Raw genomic sequence first — 20,172 nt, 5'->3', positions numbered from 1 at the left:
CCAATCACAACAGACTAGGTCATCTGACCAATCAGAGCAGAGTAGGCTCTTGGAAAGGAGGGGTCTATAGAGACTGAATCTTTTATCAAACTGATTCAGACACTAGCCGCGTTTCCATTACCCTTCAAATTGCGCAAATTGAAATTGAAAATTGAAAATACGCCCAATGGAAACACGTCAATTTTGCAAAAACTCCCATTTATCGCAAAAATGTTTTTACGCTCGCATGAGGTGGGTGAGTTTTTGCGTATTTACAGGTCACCTGACATAGACATAGTAGACATAGACAGTATGTTTGGACAGAATACGAGACAGTGTTCTTTATTAAATTCATAATAGACAGAAGAATTACAGGAATACTGGATTCTAAACCTCAAAGAAATGCCACAATCAAGACCTCGAAGCAGAAATGAGTGAGAAACACCCAGAAACACCTCATATATGCCGCTTTCAAGTATAAGAGTCTTTCCTTACCATTAATGATTGGATACGTCTCCTTTGATTAATAATAATGGCCAGCGCAGTGGCTGAGATGCATAAACCTACCAACGTCCGTTGCTATGATTTTTGGAATGACTTATCGCGAAAGGAAAAAACTAAGTTTTAGTTGGATAACATCGGTTAATGGAAAGTCCGTCATTTCGCAATAGTTTTCTGTCGACATTTAGAAAAAATCGTAGGAGTTTTGCGCAAATCTGTAATGGAAACACGCCTACTGAGAAAAGAGGTGATGCTGCAATATATATTATGAGAAAATGAAACCCATGTAAACCTATTGTAGGAGACCTTTAAAACAAAATTAGGAACCTTAAAAAAAAAAAAGAGGCACTTTAAAACAACGCAAATAAACATATCAGCAGTCACAGATCATTCGTAGTGAATTATCCCCTTTGTGTTGTGCTTTAAGACTGCTACAGTTGAAAAAATATGCAGTAAAAAAAAAAAGTCAACATCTGTTCAAATATTTGTTTTCCTTTTCTATGAAAATACATTCCAGAGATATTTCATTTCATTTTGTTTTCTTGCTAATGTTTTGGGTGGTGTCCATGAGGACAGGGATTGGAGCAAGAGCACAAGCACAAGCAAATAGAATTCTGCATGATTCTTGGAGGACCAGTAAAACCCCACCTTACACTGCAGGGGCCAGACTCAGTTTGGATGCACTCCAGACACCAACTCTAGTGTCTCCGCTGCTTTATTACACTAGTGCTGCCTGACTGCAGAAAATATGGAGAACGCTCGTAAATAAGAGAGCTCTGGGTTCCCAAAAACAATGTGCTTTTGGCTCTCCTGTCACACAAAACTCGGCTGCTGTCCTCAACCTCCACTATATTTCTGCACCTGATTACAGATGAACAGGTCCAGTGTAGTGTTGTAAAACCATACTTGTAATATTATTATATGTTTTTTGCAATGTGTATTATGTATATTGTGTGCAGATTTTGCCAAAATGTACAACACAACAAAGTGTGTGGAATACTGTAGACCATGATCGTGAATAATCGCATCTAACAAAAGTTTGTGTTTATATAATATATGTATGAGACATATACATTTGTATATATAAATACACACACACACACACACACACACACACACTATATATATATATATATATATTATTTTTTTTTATTTTTTTTTTTTTATAGGCACCTTTATAGGCACATCATAATATCGATAGATATACTCCTGAATCGAATCGTAATTGTTGCATTGCAAACAAGCAGAGATGGTCCGAAATGTGTGGTACTTCATTCACGATAGAGGAGGGGTGGAATTATGAGTCTTTACCAACAGTTTGAGGATCCAATGGGGTTACGAGGTTTAGCCACAAGCTTTTTTTAACACTTTGATTGGTTAAATATTTGCAAAACCCACAGACAGATATAAAGGGTGACCAATAGTAAATGATGATGGCATTTTCATTTTTGGCTGAACTATCCACTTAAAACATTTAATATTAGATAAAAGATGTGCAAAAGGTCTAACATTTTTTATTTTATTTTTTACTCTTGTTTAAAAGAACATTGAAACATTTTTATTGTTAGATACTGCGTTCTAGTGTTGTCACAATACCAAAATTTCAGTAGTTGGTGTATTACCAGTAAAATTTCACCGTTCGCTGTACCAGTTTCGATACCATAGCAAAACCTATTGAAACACATTACCTTTAACTATTTAACTACTTTATTTAATGTGAAAAAAAAAAAAATGCAGATAATCTCATAATATCCAAACTTGGCCTACTGTATATATCTGTATATCACCATGCTCCCTAGATATTGGTATCACCATTGGAAAAACTGTAAAGTTAATGCCAGACATGACTGGTCACTAGTGATCTCTGTAATGGATTGATGTATTACCCAGATGTTTTGTGTTAAACTGAGGTGGCAGCTTGTGCAGCTTTCTTATTGAGATATGTGAAAAGTGGTTTGTAGGCAACAGACGTGGGTGACAGCTAAGAGTGATGATGGGTAAGAACACACATTGGGCCAGTGATCTTTTGGCTTGGTTTTTATACTGGATTTCAAATAAAATGACTTGCCAGTTAGAATATACTGTATGAAACAAATATTTGTATATTAGGGAATTCAATTTTAAATAGTTAGCCTACTTCCATTTCATTTAAGTTCATGGATCATCCGAGTTTTCTCTGCACTGTCATAATACTATCATGGTTTACAAAGTAGCCTAGTTCAGTTTTCTGTTCACAATAGTTTCTGTCAGTCAGATGAATGATGGGCATTCATGTCTTTATTTTACACTTGTGCAGCATACCAAGTCCAATTCCTTATTCATTCCCTCTCTCCCTCCTCTGTCTGAGAGTGAGAGATAGAAAGAGAGTCAGTGCTGTGTTGTGCAGGAATTTGGCCCTGCTGTGTAATGTTGAGGGGAATCAAGGGAATGGGCGTCCTCCCAACCGCTGCCAAACAACATTATCCAACACAAAACAACAGGAGGGCCAGCTGCGCACGAGAGACTTTAGCCAAAATAACACACACAGAGACGGAAAAAAAGACAGAGGAAAGATTAGGTCAAATAGAGAGAGTGGAAAATACTCGAGAAAAGAATATAGAGCAGAGTTTGGCACAGCTCATTCATTGTATCAAATTTGTGCAATCAGCCAAACAAATTGGAGATGGTGATATTATAAAGATTGTACAATTTTTGTATGCAAAAGTTATTTCACTGACTGTCTCAGGCTAAAGGCCCCGGTCACTACCGGTCAATGTTTGGAATAATTACGTTTTTTTTTTTTTTAGGGAAAGAAGTTTCAGTCGCACTTTAGATTAGGGTCCAATTATCACTATTAACTACAACTTTTGCCTCAATAAACTCCTAATTACTGATTATTAATAGTAAGTAAGTTAGTTGTTAAGTTTAGGTATTGGGTGGATTAAGGGATGTAGAATATGGTCATGCAGAATAAGGCTTTAATATGTGCTTTATAAGTACTAATAATCAGCCAATGTCCTAGTAATAGGCATGATAATAATAAGCAACTAGTTAATAGAAAGAATTGGACCCTACATAACATTTTATTTAAATAACATTTAAAATAACTGTTTCCTATTTTAATATATTTTAAAATGTAATTTATCCAGTCTTCAGTGTCACGTGATCCTTCAGAAATGATTGTAATATGCCGATTTGTTGCTCAAGAAATATTTCCTATTAGTTTTGGGGTTGAAAACGGTTGTGCTGCTTAATATTTTGTGGAAACTGTGATTCACTACCTTTTAAAAGTTTGGGGATAAGTAAGATAAAAGAAAATAAATTAATACTTAATTTCACCAAGGATATATTAAATTGTTTAAAAGTGACAGTAAAGACATTTGCAATTTTACAAAAGATTTATATTCCAAATAAATGCTGTTCTTTTGAACTTACTATTTATCAAAGAATCCTGAAAAATATGTATATGGTTTCCACAATAATATTAAGCAGCAAGAACTGTTTTCAACATGGATAATAGTGAGAACAGTCATTTTAAATGGTAATAATCACACAATATTGCTGTTTGTACTGTATTTAATAAATGCAGCCTTGGTGAACATAAGACACATCTTTCAAAAACATTTAAAAACCGAATTATTCCAAACTTTTGAACGCTAGTGTACTTTAAGCAAAATCGAACAACGAATGCATGTGATGTCATTTAGAACAAAATCAGGTTGCTGATTTTTGTTGCTGTTGGTGATTTTTTTTTTTCCCCCGAGCTAAGGATGAAGAAATTCACTGTGATCATATCGGGGTCTATGTACAGTACAGCAGAGTTGGGTATACTAGTGTAAATCAAGTGATTCCGGCAGTTCCCACAGAGCCTGGTTTTGGGTTGAACTCATTTTCTCCTCAAACCCTAGAGCACTGTGTACCCGAAAACGCCCTGACACTCGTTCAACAGTTTGCGGTTCAAGTGCAGATTGCAGCAGATCAGACTTCGATTTCTCACAAGTCATATTGTGTGTTGACACTGGCTGGGTTTTGAGGGTGAGTGTGGTTCAAGCTAAAACATCAGTCATTTACTGTATACACCTCGCGCTGAAAGAAGAAAGACCTCGGTAGACGAGAACACTGGGATATGAACTGCACTTTGGGGCTTTTAGTTTTATACTATATCTAGGGAGAAGCAAACGGCTGGTAAAAGCAGTGTGTTTGTTGTGGGAGCATTGTTCCTTATTCCTTATTGAGTTCATACACACTCACACAGACTAACAAAAGAGATTCCAGACGCTGAGGGGGCAACACAAACCTGTCCACACAAAGACGGTTTTCAGCATGCCCTCCTCTGCCCTCTATTGATGTGTTGAAGAAAGGCATGTTTGAATGAGTCACCCGAGGGACGGCAGAGAATTTGGCATAGAGGCTAGTGTGAAACATCATCGCACATGTGGACACATTCACATCAGACTGGAGTTACAGCCGTTAGCCTCTAAACTCTGAAAAGACACTTTAAAATGAATTCAGAAAATCATAATTTATTCACCGTCAAGTTGTTGATTTCCTGTTTTCCATGAAATACGAAGTAGAATGTTCATGCTGCACTTTACCATACAACAAAAGTGAATGAAGAAGTGGCTGCCAAGCTCCAGAAAGATAAAAAGCACATTAATATAGTACGTATAACTCATGCACTATATTCCAATTCTAAGTACCTTTGAAATGACCATTACACAGATATTGTGATTAACGTCCACAGCCCATTAGTCGATGGCTGTAATAGTGTAACTGTATCAGTGGGACATCCTTTGGAGCCTCCACCTCTCAGTAAAGCACAGCCATTAAAAGTCTAGTCTTGGCAGCCTGATTCGATAGATGAGGATGAGCCATATCATATTAACAAGAGATGCCAATAGTAATCAGATAGGATCACAGTTCATATGTAATGGAATAAAATATTAACCTCCTGGTCTGGTACTGAGCCATTGATGGTATCCCATTACTAGAGCCCTCAATTGATCATATGAATTACTGCCCTCTACAGGATATGGATCAATGTTCAGTATTGGGTAAACCAGGGCTACTCAGTTGAACATTTTTTTTTTTTTTTTTTTTTGGCCAAGATTATGTTTTCATCATTGTGGCAATTTATTGAGAAAAGATCTTGTTCATATCACATACCACAACTTCTCAACCTGACTTCTTAGACAACCTCTTTGGGCTGAAGGAATCCTGCTTTTTGTCCTTGAAGCTTTTCAAATTATACAGCAGTGATACATTGTAGTGCAAAACCACTGTGAAAAGAAGTACACTCAGCATATTTACAAAAAGTGTACAAACTTAACTAAAGTAGGACTTCATACATCTTCATATGTAATTTCAAAATAATTTCTATTGTCTTTGAAATATGGTTAAAGTGTATGGCCAAATGTACTGACAAGCATTTATGGTAAACTAAAATAATCAAATACTTATTGTGCTTTAGTTTGTTAGTCAGCATATCAAAATAAGTGTACTTCTTTAAAGCATGACAAAAGATTATTAAAGTCCCCCTGTGATGAAAATCAAGCTTTTAATGTTATATTTATATGTCTGTGGTGTTTTTAATATGCTTTAAAACAAACCATGTGCAAATTCACAAGTCAACACCATTGCTGAGTATTTTCTCCTTAAAACTGCAGTGAACCAAAGACAGTCTCAAAAACGCGGTTTGAAATCGCTGGTGTTTCTGGCGTCACAAACTACCTTGTAACCAATCAGGTCAACGTGTGATCGTCAAGTGCTGCGTTCCAGTCCACTTTTAGACATGCCCTTGCAAACTTCCCTAAGCACTTCCCCTCGGGGGAATCCCCCCCGCCGTTTTGTAGTACGTTCCACTTCGTGAAGTGGATGAGGGAAGTTTAGATGGACAGACACTCGTTCCCTCGATTTTGACCGAGGGAGCGAGTCTTCTTCATATGTACACTTCAGGCACCTATATGTCCCACAATGCAGTACGATTGTGACGTCACCACAGATCTCGGCTAATCACCACCACAACAAACAACTCTATGATATATTAATTCAAATTTTTTTAATTGAAAACAACCCAAACACCATATATACATTTATATGCTGCATTAAACAAATTCTTAAAGGGAAAACAAATGAAAATACACAGCTGATTCCAAGTGATCAAGGGCTTAGAACGTTCCAATTCAGCCCATTGCAGTTTCCGCCAGTAGTGGGCACTCGCAATGACGTACATCTGAGTGAACGAGACGGAGGAAAGTTAGCAAGTGAAGGGCATGACAATTTTGGACTGGAACGCAGTTCTCTGAGCTGGTGTGAGTGAGTGGAGGCGGGGCTCATTTGCATATTCATAGAACCACGTATGCTAAATGAGGCAAGGATGTAGAGTTGCATTCAAGCTATTTTAAGGCATGATTTTTTTTTTTTTTTTTTTTTAAGGAAAAAACATTTAAATGTTTAATTTTGGTGATTAAAGCTGAGTTTTAAGGGATACAATTAAAAAGTTTTAGTGCATTAATAGTGCATAATTTTAGTGCAAAGTGCACCTTTTAAACGTATATTTATAGTCATGAAAGTGCACTCTTTAAGTACACTTAGGTGGCCTTTCATTTAATTAATATTATAGTATCTATAAGTTCATTTTGGTTTCTTGCCACTGTTTCTTTTGGCTTTCTCATCAGTGGCATAGTGACATATTTGAAGCTGAGACTGAAACTATTGTAGCAGTAGCATTGAATTCACTTAGACTGTATGAACTTCTGTAGAGCTGCTTTGTTTTACCTCTACTTGAATTAGCGACTACTAATTCCTGAATTTTGTGATGCTCACACAGCTGTATTTTATAAAGTGCTATATAAATACAATTGATTTGACACTTAAACATTCATTTTGTAGAATTCAAAAACTAGAAAAATAAGTTATAGTCAGAAACTACTGCATGTGCATACATACACGCTCAGATGTACAGTATGTCAGAGCCAGAGAATGCTCAGTATTAGATGTGGCCAGTGAGGTATCACATCATTCAGTATGGTGAAAATCTTCTGCAATACCTCATGTGCTCATAGAGGGAGCCTGACACCACAAATCAGTGTAACAACCTTTAACACTGCTTTTTTGTGTGGCTATATGTTAGTGCAAGCACAAGTAAGATGTATCTGTTTGCATCAGTGATTTTGTGTGATTGGGATCTGATCCCAAACTACTCTACATGTAGGTCAGCACATAATCTGCCTCTGTAGGTTTTTGCAGAGTTTGAACAGCAGACATTTGCAAAGCTACACATCTCTTGCCCCTTGGGCGTTTGTTTGTTATTAATTCGGTTAGTCAGCTCTGTTAAACATATTCCACTAGGTCTGCACGATTAAAGGAAATAAATCAGATATTGTGAGTTTATCAAAACTCAAAAGCTGTGTAAATAAATATTTACTCTGTGCAGCTCATTATCCGTTGGCGTTTGCAGTATCTCAGAGCGGAGCGGTTCGCAGTATCTCTGCGTCTGCTCTGAGTTTGGGTCGCTTTAATGTGCATTTGGGAACGCAATATGTGCCAGCAATCTTCAAATACTTGAATGAGAAGTGCTTATCATCAACAACAACAACAACAACAACAAAAGCTTTAAAGTCTGCATGAAACCGAAGTTGCGATAGTCTTTTGTTCCCTTTTGTGATGTATCAGTGTGAAATGACTTCTCGAACAAAATAAAATTGTAGAGTGGGACTTGATTTTGTTCATCTGCAATTGATTATATGGTTGTGGTTTGCTATTGACCGTCAGGTTGTCACGCCCTTGCGCCGGTAAACAAGTCATCAGAGAAGAGATGTTGTTGCAAAAGGGAGAGGAAGTTATTTTTATTAAAGATTATGAGGACACATGAATTAAAAATAATTATAATAATGATGTGAATAGATAAATAATTTATAATAAATACCTCAGTATTATATTGTCCATTTTGATTTCACAGTGACTTTAAGGGCTTCCTGTTTTTCCATCAAAATAAAAGTCAAAATAAATGAAGTCAGCCATAAATCTTAGAATTGTAATTTTACAGATGTAAAATAAATTAATATTTTTAATAGAACTGTATTATTGTATACCGTTAATGTATGTTACAGTAAAATAATAGCAATATTTCTTATTTTGTTTTTATAATGTTTTATTCAATATTATTATCATTATTATATATTCATATTGGTATATAATCATACATTTTGGCGAAATTGTGCAGCCCTACAAGCAAGCACATTTAAACCTTGGAAAAAAAATATATATTGTAATTTTTATGAGAACAATAGCAAATTGATTTGTTCGTGCAGCCCTACATTCCACAGAATTATACAGATTTTCCTCCATCATAGAAAATGATGAAAATGTTTAGATTCCTTGTTGGTCTATGCAAGCTGATAATTCAGTATGTGGTTTGTCGCAGTTGTCCCAGAGATGATGCACTTTTTCGAAGGCTTTGTTATGCCGGTTCTATGTATAATGGAGTAAGATTCTTTTTTACTGTTGACAAAATGTCCAAAAAGTAACGGACGAGTTAGCTGGTAAATGTTTACGACTCACAATATGGTGTGCAGCATCAACATTAGATATTGCATACTAATCAGTGCAGTGTGTCAAAATGTTGGCGTTCAGTCATCATGTTCTGTCAGCATGATCTAGCCCCGTCAAATATGTGCATACACACACTCTCACACGTAGGCATGGGCATATCTTATATTATCTTATGCTTTACTCAGATCAGATTATGAGAGATTGCAGAGGATTCACAGTGAGCATGACTAGAGCACAGTAGATTAACATGTGCTGTCTCGTTGTGCAGTATAAGTCTGTGCAATATTACCGATTTCATTTGGAAAATGCACGAGAAAAAGAGAGGACATGACCTAGGCTTGACAAAGTTTAATTGGATATTCCAACATGAAAAATCATAGAATTTGTGAAAGAATTTTTGTTTTTGATGACTCTCAAGTGACTTGCTCTTTGTCTCGTGCCATCAGGGAGACAGAGGAACAGACTGGAGCCAATGGACACCATCTTTGTCAAGCAGGTGAAAGAGGACGGCCCCGCACATGGAGCTGGACTCTGCACAGGTACTGGTTCCTTGTACAAGTCTCGAGACATGTCCGTATTTGATGTCCGTTATTCAAAATTAGGATATTACTAAATTACAGTTTAAAGGTGCATTGCGCAAGTCTCTGAGTTTTTGCAGAACTATGCCCCCTCTGGCGACAAGCGAAACTGCAACACTGCAACTGAACGCGCATGACGTCACGCCCAGTCTCAAATTCCGACCCGAATCCCTCTTATTTATTTTACTGTACAGGATTATAGAGGCAATCACAGTGATCAGAGAAGGGCTCATTCAGCCCATCAGGCAATTGTTTAAGCATGTATGGGTTAGAAAAACGGGTATTTTTAACATGAAATGTTGCGCAATGCACCTTTAAGACTGTAAAAAACTGTACAAATTGTTCTGATTGGTCCGTTGGAGATCTATCACGAAATACCAGATTTTCACTAGATGATTATCATGGCGAAAGAATTCACAATAACGTTTTTATCACAATAATTCTGGGGGAAAAATATAAATGATGATATAAGTCAGATTCATCTTTTGTGTTCTCTCTTTTTTTGGCCAATGAATTACAATCTCAAAATACAACTATTGGGAGGCGGAGAGAGTGTTTGTAACCAAAAATGTTACAAAAGCCTTCAAAAAGAATGGTACTTCCTGCAGACTGGGATGTCTAATGCCCTGTCCAAAACCTTCCACATTGGCGAGCTAAATATTTTGGGGTATGGGTAGAGTGTCTCGCTTTCATCTGTCATCTCCTACAACACGATTATTTTTTGTGGCAGAAGTAGCTGTGCACTGCTTCTTATTTTTACAATTTTCTTCGACAGGTGGTGACCAACCAGCGTTAATGTGCACCACCACCACTAACTATATTGGAGTACCAACCAGATAGTTGCTGGATCATTTGTGATATGAATGTATGTGTAGTATTAAGATGCTATCAGTATTAATTTGTTTTAAATATCACAGTTATCATCAATATCATCAATACTGGTATATTGTGACACCCCTAGTCCATTGTTTTAAAACTAACATTGGTGAGTTGTACACCAGGTGAGATTTTGTTGAAATTATTTATCTATTATACCGTCTTAAAGTCCCCCTATTATGCTTTTTCTGATATTACCTTTCACGTAATATAGCTGTGTGTGAATGTAAAATGTTTTTAGAGATAAATGGAGTTATTGTCTCCCAAAAGAAAGAACCAATTCTGAACTTCCTGAAACGAGTCGTCAGTAATTCCAGCCCTGCTTGAACCTACAAAGGTTTGTAACAAATTTGCATAATGCCAGCCTATGGTCTTCATTGGCTTCTTACGAACAACGTCTACTTTGACCCGCCCTCAAACACTGTAGTTGTAGCTGAGGTCTGAGGAGTTTGGTTTGTGTTGTCGACACATGGAGAAGGCACTGTTTTCTTCTCTGCGAAAGCAAATCCACTTTGCATGCACTTCCAAAGAATGAGGACGTTGTTACTGTTCTTATCACTGTGTATGCAAGTGCTGAGGAAGCCTCCGGAGCTTAAATACACATATGGTAGTGGGTTTTTCGTTTCTGACACGTGCTGTAAGCGGTAGACCAGTCACAACAGACTGACCAATCAGAGCAGAGTAGGCTCTCTAAGACACTATGAGAAAAGAGTTGATTCTGCAATTTATATTATGTATTACTTTTTGACCTTAGATGCATGTAAACCTGTTGTAGGAGACCTCGAAAACAAAATTAGGAACCTTTAAAATAGCACAATAGGGCACTTTAAAAATGCAACTTCCAAATACATCCATCTGACACATACTGTATGTACACTAGCAAATATAAAAATAGCTCAGATAGACCACACATCCTGCTTGTCAGCCCCCTTAAGACACAAATCTTTGGTTAACTGATGCATGAAGGCATCACTACTAAACAGTTGGAGGTAAACCAGGCAAGAGGTCATACCATCAGCCAGCATCCAAAATGCATTGGCAGGACTTCCTCATAAGCAGCTGAAATGTTATGTAAGTGTGATCAGTCTGGACCCAAAGAAACATTGAGAAGTTATTACTATGTTGGTCTCAGTGGACAGACTTTTGGGAGGGTCCAGAACACATGTTCCCACAATTATCCAAAATATCTCGCTGCTGGCTCACTCTGATTGTTTCCCTGTGAATCTCATCTTCAGCACACAACAGTCAACATACTGTATCTGAACAAACATACTTACTCCAGGGTTCTGAATTCCTGTCCAAATCTGTAATTATTTTTACCATGGCATCATGTGCCATGATTTCAAAACACGCATTTAAAAAAAAAAAAACAAACATCTTTTTACATTACTGAACTATAGCATCTGGCTCTCTTCCTGTTTCTCCTTCTCACAGGGGATCGCATTGTAAAAGTCAACGGAGAAAGCATCATTGGGAAGACGTATTCCCAAGTAATCGCCCTTATCCAGAACAGGTAATGTTGCAACTTGCACTGCTTGTTCCAGCCCCTGAGGGGTGGTGTAGCCTCAATAGTTAAGGATCTGACTGGGTAACTAGTTGTAGGTTTTGATTTTAACGTAAATAAAATTGTATAAGATACTTAATCCAGGAATACTTGCTGCTCTGTATCCACATGCTCCCTTTTTGCTCATTTTGTGGGTTGATTATCTGTTCCTGCTAAGTCTTCCAGATAAATCTCTTAATCCTTGAGGAAGTTTAATGAATATGCTCTTTATTGCATAATTTTATTTGGTAATGACACAGCTAGCAGTTCTTACTTCTTCTTGAATATCATGAAAAGCACTGTACTCGTGACTGTATTCATGACTTCCTCTGAGATATAATTTTCAGTTTATTTTTTAAAAATGTTTCTTTGCAGTGACACATCTCTGGAGCTCTGCGTAATGCCAAAAGATGAAGACATTTTACAGCTGGTAGGTTTTATTTCTCATGGGTTTACTTGTCACACATCCAAAAAAATCATAATTTCTTGGGCAAACATAGATTAATCTTCAGGATTTCTCTCGCCTTTGTATTGGCTAGTTAACCTTGATCAGTTAAACTTGTGTAAATTCTTATTTGAGATAAATTTTTTTATTTTTTTTATTTTGTGGCCAGTAATGTCCTTTCAAGTTTAACATTGAGTTGTGGTCAAAAGATTTGTTTCTGGAAGATGAGTTTCTGGGTGAAAAATGGATGAAATTACTTAGGCAAAAGGATTTGTTGGAAGGGAAGCAGAGCATTGGAGACAGATGGCACCAGTTTGCGTAGGTGAAGATGCTCTTCCAGGCAGAGTTCAGTGATCCAGTGGAGCAGAGAAGCGTGATGGCGCCTGTGTGTGTATATGTGTGTGTGTGTGTGCTTATTTTGAATTCAGCTATAATGAGGTTTTCATCAGAACTCGGGACGTAATGCCAATCCCATATCTGAGCACATTCCAGACGGAACTCCAAATCTCAGGCTGGTACATGCCAGCCACATAAACTCATCTTCCACTGTGGAGCCCTCGGGCACTTTCTGATTTGACAGTAATGAGTCCATCCAGAGTAGAGTTTTAGACTTAGGAATGACACTCATGCTTGTTATTTCAGCTAACAGGAAGCAGTTCTAGCAACAAGTTCTCTTCCAAAACCTACAGTCTTCTATTGTCTGCATAGGGATCTTCCCTGTAAGGCAGCTATGTTCCTCATAAGTGACTGATTTGAAACCCTGCATACACTCAGCAAATCTTTACCACATACCAATAACGCTCCTCGCGAGAAGATAACTCTTATTAGAATAAACAGTTTTACGGTTGTTACTTTTAGATATTATTTTTTATCATTATTAGTAATTTAATGTCTTTAATAAAAAACAACAACAAAAACAATAGTAATCCAAGATTAGGAAAATGCTAATATTTTATCAACCCTTGTAAACTCTGTAGTCATTTTTTGTCATCAAATACAAACCTCAAAAGACATTGAATACCTCAAAGAAAACACGTTTATATTCATTTTTATACTATGGGGCTGTTTGAATGCTTGAATCTGATTGGTTGACGAATGTTCTAAGGTGTGCAATTATTTTCAGGGAAACGCACATCTAAAGTAGTTCCAGGCAGGTCTTGACCACATTATAGTTCCACCTCACTTTATACTAAAATAAATTTAAGTTATTTCAAATGTCAAACAGAAAAAGAACCAAATCCTAAAACAATTTAAAAGCTACATGGGATTAGATGCGTAAGAAATTAGTCCTACACACAAGAGCGTTTTAAGGACAAAAACCTGACAAATGTCTTAAAATACATCATCGGAACAATGTTTTGAGGTGTGGTAACCGTAGTATATAAGCGGAATAATTAACTCCGGGCCATTGAATTATTGAAAAATATGGCGATTCGCATTGTGGCTGAATTACCACTTTGTGTGTGCATTATTTTCTAAAAACAGCCCATTGTCAATTATTCCTTACTCAAACAACACAATACTAATGCTTTAACTTGGAAAGAGTTCAGAGATCAATATTTGGTGGAATGACCCTGATTTACAACCACAGTTTTCATACATTTATGGTAAAGGCTGTAGTCTTAAATTGCCTTAAATTATGCTGATGACAAACTAGCTTTAGAAATTATGGATAAAACACAAAGAATGGGTGTAGGTGGAGTAGAGGCAGAAAATAAAAGGATCATATTACCATGTGTGCTTGGGAATCATAGGCAGAAGATATGTAATGGACTTCAGGGAACGGCAAGTACTGTATGCAAAGTAGTCAGCTGATCAGATCCAAAGCAGCACCTTGCAAAGTGCCTATTTTGACTGTGAAACTAACAGGTAAAGGACAAACTCATAGCAGGTATAGATTTAAATGTATCCATTTGCTTGCCTTATTTGTAGATGCAATTCATTTGGTATTCTTCCATTGCACTGCATTAGCTACATTTCAATCCATGTTGCCAGATTATGTGTAAAAAATTTGGATAATATTTTCACTTTTTTGTTTGAGAAAATCATGAGAATATAATTTTTAGCAGTTTTATAATTTATTTTATTTTTTAGATTGATATAGTGACAGACCATCCCCTTGAAATCCAATGTGAAAGTGGTCATAGAAGACACATCTGAGACCTGTATTACTCCCCGGTATAGACAGCAATGAGTCTTAGCTGACCACTTGCAATTGGACCACCTTATTAATATCAGATGTAAACAGGTCCAAAGGGCATACAAACAACAGAAAAGAGGAATATGAAGCTGCCATTTGAAAAGAACAGAATTGTGCGGACAGTCACAGCACTCTTAAAAATAAAGCTTCTTTTTGGGCATTGATAGTTCCATAAAGAACCTTTGACATCCATGGAACCTTTCCATTACAAAGGTTATTTATAGTAGAAAAAAAAGTTATTACGATTATTAAAAAAGTGGCTATTTTAAGAAATGTTCATTAAAAGTTTCTTTGGGGAAAACTTTTTGGAACCTTTGTTTTTAAGAGTGTGTTTAAGTGGAAAGGAGCCACATATGCAATGCATAAGAGCATGTTGGCTGACTGTGAGTTTGTGTGTAAAAGTTTTACTTGGTTTAAAGCTGCAGGGACACTCTGGAAAGAGCAGCAGTTGTCCCCCTCTGATCTCAAGTGTGTCCTCCTCTGTCTGGTTCATCTCTGGTGCTGGACTGGCAGGCCTCCAGTAGTCTCTCTCTCTTTCTGCTGCAGTGTGTATTTATAGCGTGCTTTATCCTGCACTAGAATGACAGCAGCACTGTCTGGAATAGGGGCTGATTGCTTCTGGTGTACCTGTAGAGCTCTTGTCATCTTCCCTCACCATTGCTCTTTTTTCCTGTTCTTTCTTCCTTTGTTTTTCCCACTGTCAATCTAACCTTCCGGCTGCAGTTCTCCAGGGATATCACAGCTCTGGTAAGAAGGAGCTAAACCTGTCACTTGCTACCTCGCTTCTGTTATGTAATTTTAACCTTTTGCGGTTGTTTCTTTGCCTTTGCATGAAAAATGCATGTGTATTCCATCTCCCTTTGTACCTGTAATGTCTGTTAAAATCCAGTCTTTACCTATCTTAAGAACTGCAATCACAAAAAAAAATTTCTCCTTATTTATTCCACTGCCATAAGGTTGCACCTTAAAATTTGTTGGCTTCTGAGTCATCTTTATTTCCATAGAAGAGGCGGAGCAGACAGAGAAAGAGAGAGAGGGAGGGACATGCCTGTGTAACTCGACACTTCAGGTGTAGAGTCAAAAGTCCAGCTATCACGTCTGTGCTCTCATTAATGCCTGAGCTCTGTCATATGCACAGAGACAACTGAGGCAGAAATAACTTTATATATTAACCTGGGATAAGAAGACGCATTGTAAATGGAGTAATTTCCTGTGCAGAATGTAGTATTTTGACCTTAAGGATTTTAGTTGGCTGTTGACTTTGTAAGATGATAACAGAGCAGCTACTAGCGTCTGTAGAGTGCTCGGTGAAAGGCTGCCCTCCTCTCGCTTTTTCCTCTTGTCTGCGCACTGCTCTCTCTCCTCAGCTAAAGGTAGGTAAGCCTCTGATACCTAATCCCTCCATGAGGTTAAAGGCATTTGAGCCTGGCTACTTGACCTTTTCCCCTCTCTCACTTTTCCTGGGATGCATTTGAACTTTAGAGAAAGACATCGGGGTCAACCTGCCCCCTGTAATTTACTGGTTAAATAGTAAAGTAGTAAAAAAATTACGTTTGATACAACATTAATTATGTTTGTAAATAATCTATTTTCCATTTCAGTATTTGTTTAGTGCATGTAGTGTTACTCATTCTTTATATTTAATAAAATGTCCCTTCTTTTCAGGCCTATTCTCAAGATGCGTACCTCAAAGGAAATGAGGCATATAGTGGAAATGCCCAGAACATCCCCGAACCGCCCCCAATATGTTACCCACGGATAGAGCCCAATGCCTTGGCCATGGCACAGGTGTCAGAGCCATCATGCTCTGCCGAGGCATCATGTGGAACCAGACAAGGAGCAAATCGATGCCACAAGCCTGACATAGGCTGCCGCATTGATATACCTGTATCTCACCCTATCCCATCTCAAACCTCTCAGGTCCCCAAGACCCAAACTGTTGTGCGTGTATTTAATGAGAACGTTAGGACAATGGTAGCATCACCTGAAACTATAGATCAAACTTCACATGTGGCCTGGGCTGGTTCCTGCCACAGGATGGAGGAGAATCAGAATGCGGCTTCAACAGACCCAAGCTTTAACAGGTCCAGAGCTCATGTCACTTCATCTCCAACTGGGGCAGCACAATCACCGCACAAACCCAACAGAATTGCAGAGCCCACTGGGTCCTCTGACAAAACTGCACAGACTTGCATAGACATGAAGCCTGTATCTTCCCACAGACATACCTTAACCACAACAGCAGAAACCTTCCCATCAGCCACCTCTCCCTCCCCTTACACACCATCTCCTCCACCAGCCACCCCTTCCCCCTGCTCTCCCCATCAGAATATTGACTGGAGGAACTACACCACCTACAAGGAGTACATTGACAACAAACGGCTCTACATGTATGGCTCCCGGACTATTCAGGAACGCCTGGACAGTCTGCGAGCTGCATCCACTTCCAGTACAGGCGAATACAGCAAGCCGAAGAGCGCGTCAACAACAGCTACGCCCTCACGGGGCTTTTCTGGATCACAGCTGAGGCGGAGGAGCGCCTCACATGATCGGAGTTATCAGGTATCTACTGTGCTGCCTTTGCGTAGCGCTTCTCAGGAGAGGCTTGGTGGTTCAGAACAGACTGCTCTAGCACGGAATTGGCCCCGCAGTGCTTCCCAGGATGCCCTCCCGTCGGTCCCCACAGGTATGCTCAAACCACGAGCATTTTCTTGTGACTATCTGGGCAGACAGAATGAAAATGCAACATCCATGTTGGACAGGCAGGCATGCTGCAGAACTGAGACAGAAGATTGGTTACTCATGCACAGAGGGGATGAGGCAAGAGCAAGCAGACAGTCTTCTTCCTTACGCATGGCGCCTCACAGAACACAGGGTGTATTTAGCCCAGACAGACGAGGGGGCAGTTACCCAGGGTTGCCTATCACCCCTCTCTTCAGCAGAGGTACGGATTCATTGCTTACCTCCAGAGCTGAAAGCCTGGGTAACACCTCTGCACCTTCCGTAAACAGACCCTCACTGCTACCTGAGAAAAATTATGTCTCAGACCCTTCCACTGCTGCTGCTTCTTATATAGCTTCTGCCCTGGCCTCAATACAAGGCCACATCACTGGTAGTTCCAACACAGGCCCCATCAAAGACCAAAGAACACCGCTCACTACCAACCACATGCCCTACAATGCAAAGCAGTTACAGCCTAGGGGGCGGGCTGACAGCCTTCAGGAGCCTGTCAGAGAGGTAGCCCGTGGACATCGCTCTTCTTCTTGTTCTGCTGTCACTAAATCCAACAGAACAAAGCAAGGTGGATCCAAGCCCATACTGACCAGTAATGGAACAGTTCCTCAGCAGCCTAGGTACATAGAACCACAAACTCCCAATGAGAAGGTGGTGGAAGGCATAGAGGGTCCAAATGCCACTGTAGTAGTGGTTCGGAGGGAGAAGTCTGGATCTCAACCTATCCGCCACACTTCCTACATTCTGGCGGTGAATGAGACAGAGGGAGGGGCTGAACCACCTGCAGTCTCCAACACATGCTGGCTGCCTAACAATACCCCACGCGAAATGTACATGAGGAAACTAGGAGACCAGTGTAAAACCTCCTTTTCAAGCAACCTTGATGACTCACTGGACTCCATTCCCTTCATTGGTGAGACGCTTTTTCAACTATACAAGATAACCACATATTCTGTTGTTATAGCAACTGTTCAGTCTACCCTGAAAGGAGATGAGTTTTGAAAAGGTTAACATTTTTTTAATATATTTTTTGTTACTTTACTTTTAAATAATTTTGTCCTGTAGTTCCAGCATCTTCCAAATTCATATAAAAATTTAAACTTTTACATATTCAAGGGGGTTTGCATATGCCAGTTGCATCTCTTTTGGCTGTTTGCTCACTTAATTTTTGTGTAGGTAAAATGTTGTGTTAGTAGTGTGTTTAGCAAAGTGATTCTCAGAACATGTGTTCCTGCTGCATCTCTGTTTATAATATTAAGCAGCTGATGGGACACAGGGAAAAGACTGTCTCAACATTCACTGTTTTATATTATTCAGAGCTAAACATCTAACTAAACATCTGAACTTCATCTCCCTACTTTTTACACAAGGCTGTCATTGTCTACTCCATTATGCTGCCACACTAGAGCAGGTCTTGATGAATTTGCTTTTTATTGCTCAGATAAATCATATAAAAGGCCACACTGTTTCTTCGTTCTTAATGGGCCAGGCTTTGCATAGAGAGCTTTTGATCAAGTGGTGTACAACAGTGAGGTTTTATGATGTTAACAGTAATAACAGCAGGATGAACAGCTCAACTCAATGTAAACAAAGTTTGCAGAGAGGAGTGATGAGTAATTTGAGCTCTGGTAATCTGTGTTTGTTTGTGTGTGTGTGTGTGTGTGTGTGTGTGTGTGTGTGTGTGTGTGTGTGTGTGTGTGTGTGTGTGTGTGTGTGTGTGTGTGTGTGTGTGTGTGTGTGTGTGTGTGTCTGTGTGTGAGAGAGAGAGAGAGAGAGAGAGAGAGAGAGAGAGAGAGAGTGAGAGAGAGAGAGAGAGAGAGGGGGGGGAGGCAGCTTAAAGAAGCACAGTGTTTTCTAAGGTGTATTTCGAGTCATTGGTCATCCTCACTATATTGGCCAATTTCTAGATATTACAGACATAAAGATTCCTCGGGTATGTCCAACATGAAGACATTAGAATTTGTTGATTGTTTATCACAAATGGTTGTGCTTCTCAAGATACAGTTCCATACTCCACCAGCCTGCACATTTAATTATAGAATGTGTCATGGGCTTTGATATGTACACAACTAGTTCAGTGTGTTCGTGAAGTGCATGGGTCAGTCTCTGGGAGCATCTCCAAATTTTAATGTACACCAGTACAGTGATAGGACATGACATCATAGTCCACAGGGGCACAGATAATGTGACATACTGACACATTCCACCCAAGGCAACCACTTCCACGGCCATTCCCTGACACTTTCCCATTCCCCCCAGTTCATCCACAGCTTGGAAACCTCAAACAAACAAGAGGGCAGTAAAGTGATATGACAAAGTAATGGAACATACCAGTGGAAACTAGCTCAAAGATTTCTCTTTTTTGAATAGTTCCTGAAATCTAATCTCTTTCAAAACATTTTTTTTTTAATGTTTGATTTGGTAGAATGTGTTATACAGGAAATCCAAACGTTCCTCTATCATCCATCTACCTAAAATATGGCTTATCATTTGGAACATGCAAGTAGCAACTTTACATAACTCTAACGTTAACCTAGATAAATGTGCGCTATTATTAGGTGCATATCCATGTGTTCGTGCTGAGTGTGGAAGCTGTAAAAAAAAAAATATATATGATCAATAAGTTATGACAACATATGTTTTTGCATTTCTTTAACTCATCAAAAGTTGTTAAGCAATTTAAGTCAGTTCAATGTAATATAAGTTGAAATGACTTAAAGATCCAAGTTGATTGTACTTAAAACTTTAAGGCAGCAACTTTTTATACAGTGTAAATTTTAAGATG

The 20,172-nt window shown here is 38.6% G+C and overlaps 1 protein-coding gene across 5 annotated transcripts in view; it reads left to right on the top strand.

Moving 5' to 3' along the window:
• The window catches only part of arhgap21a (Rho GTPase activating protein 21a), a 111,379-nt gene that overhangs the window by 72,394 nt on the left and 18,813 nt on the right, over positions 1–20,172 (top strand). For 3 of the 5 annotated variants that reach the window (XM_081353319.1, XM_081353320.1, XM_081353317.1), the window contains 5 exons: positions 9,459–9,551; positions 11,901–11,979; positions 12,385–12,439; positions 15,378–15,401; positions 16,320–18,300. In XM_081353319.1, coding sequence (XP_081209445.1) covers positions 9,459–9,551; positions 11,901–11,979; positions 12,385–12,439; positions 15,378–15,401; positions 16,320–18,300 — 2,232 coding nt within the window. Of the gene's footprint in view, positions 1–9,458; positions 9,552–11,900; positions 11,980–12,384; positions 12,440–15,377; positions 15,402–15,828; positions 16,028–16,319; positions 18,301–20,172 lie in introns of those variants that run through there. The other 2 variants (XM_081353318.1, XM_081353321.1) reach the window with 2 other exon arrangements.

Source organism: Scardinius erythrophthalmus (assembly GCF_964197995.2).
Source record: "Scardinius erythrophthalmus genome assembly, chromosome: 22".
Lineage (NCBI taxonomy): Eukaryota > Metazoa > Chordata > Actinopteri > Cypriniformes > Leuciscidae > Scardinius > Scardinius erythrophthalmus.
The sequence above is the reverse complement of the archived record's forward strand: the minus strand, read 5'-3'. Positions and strand labels throughout refer to the sequence as shown.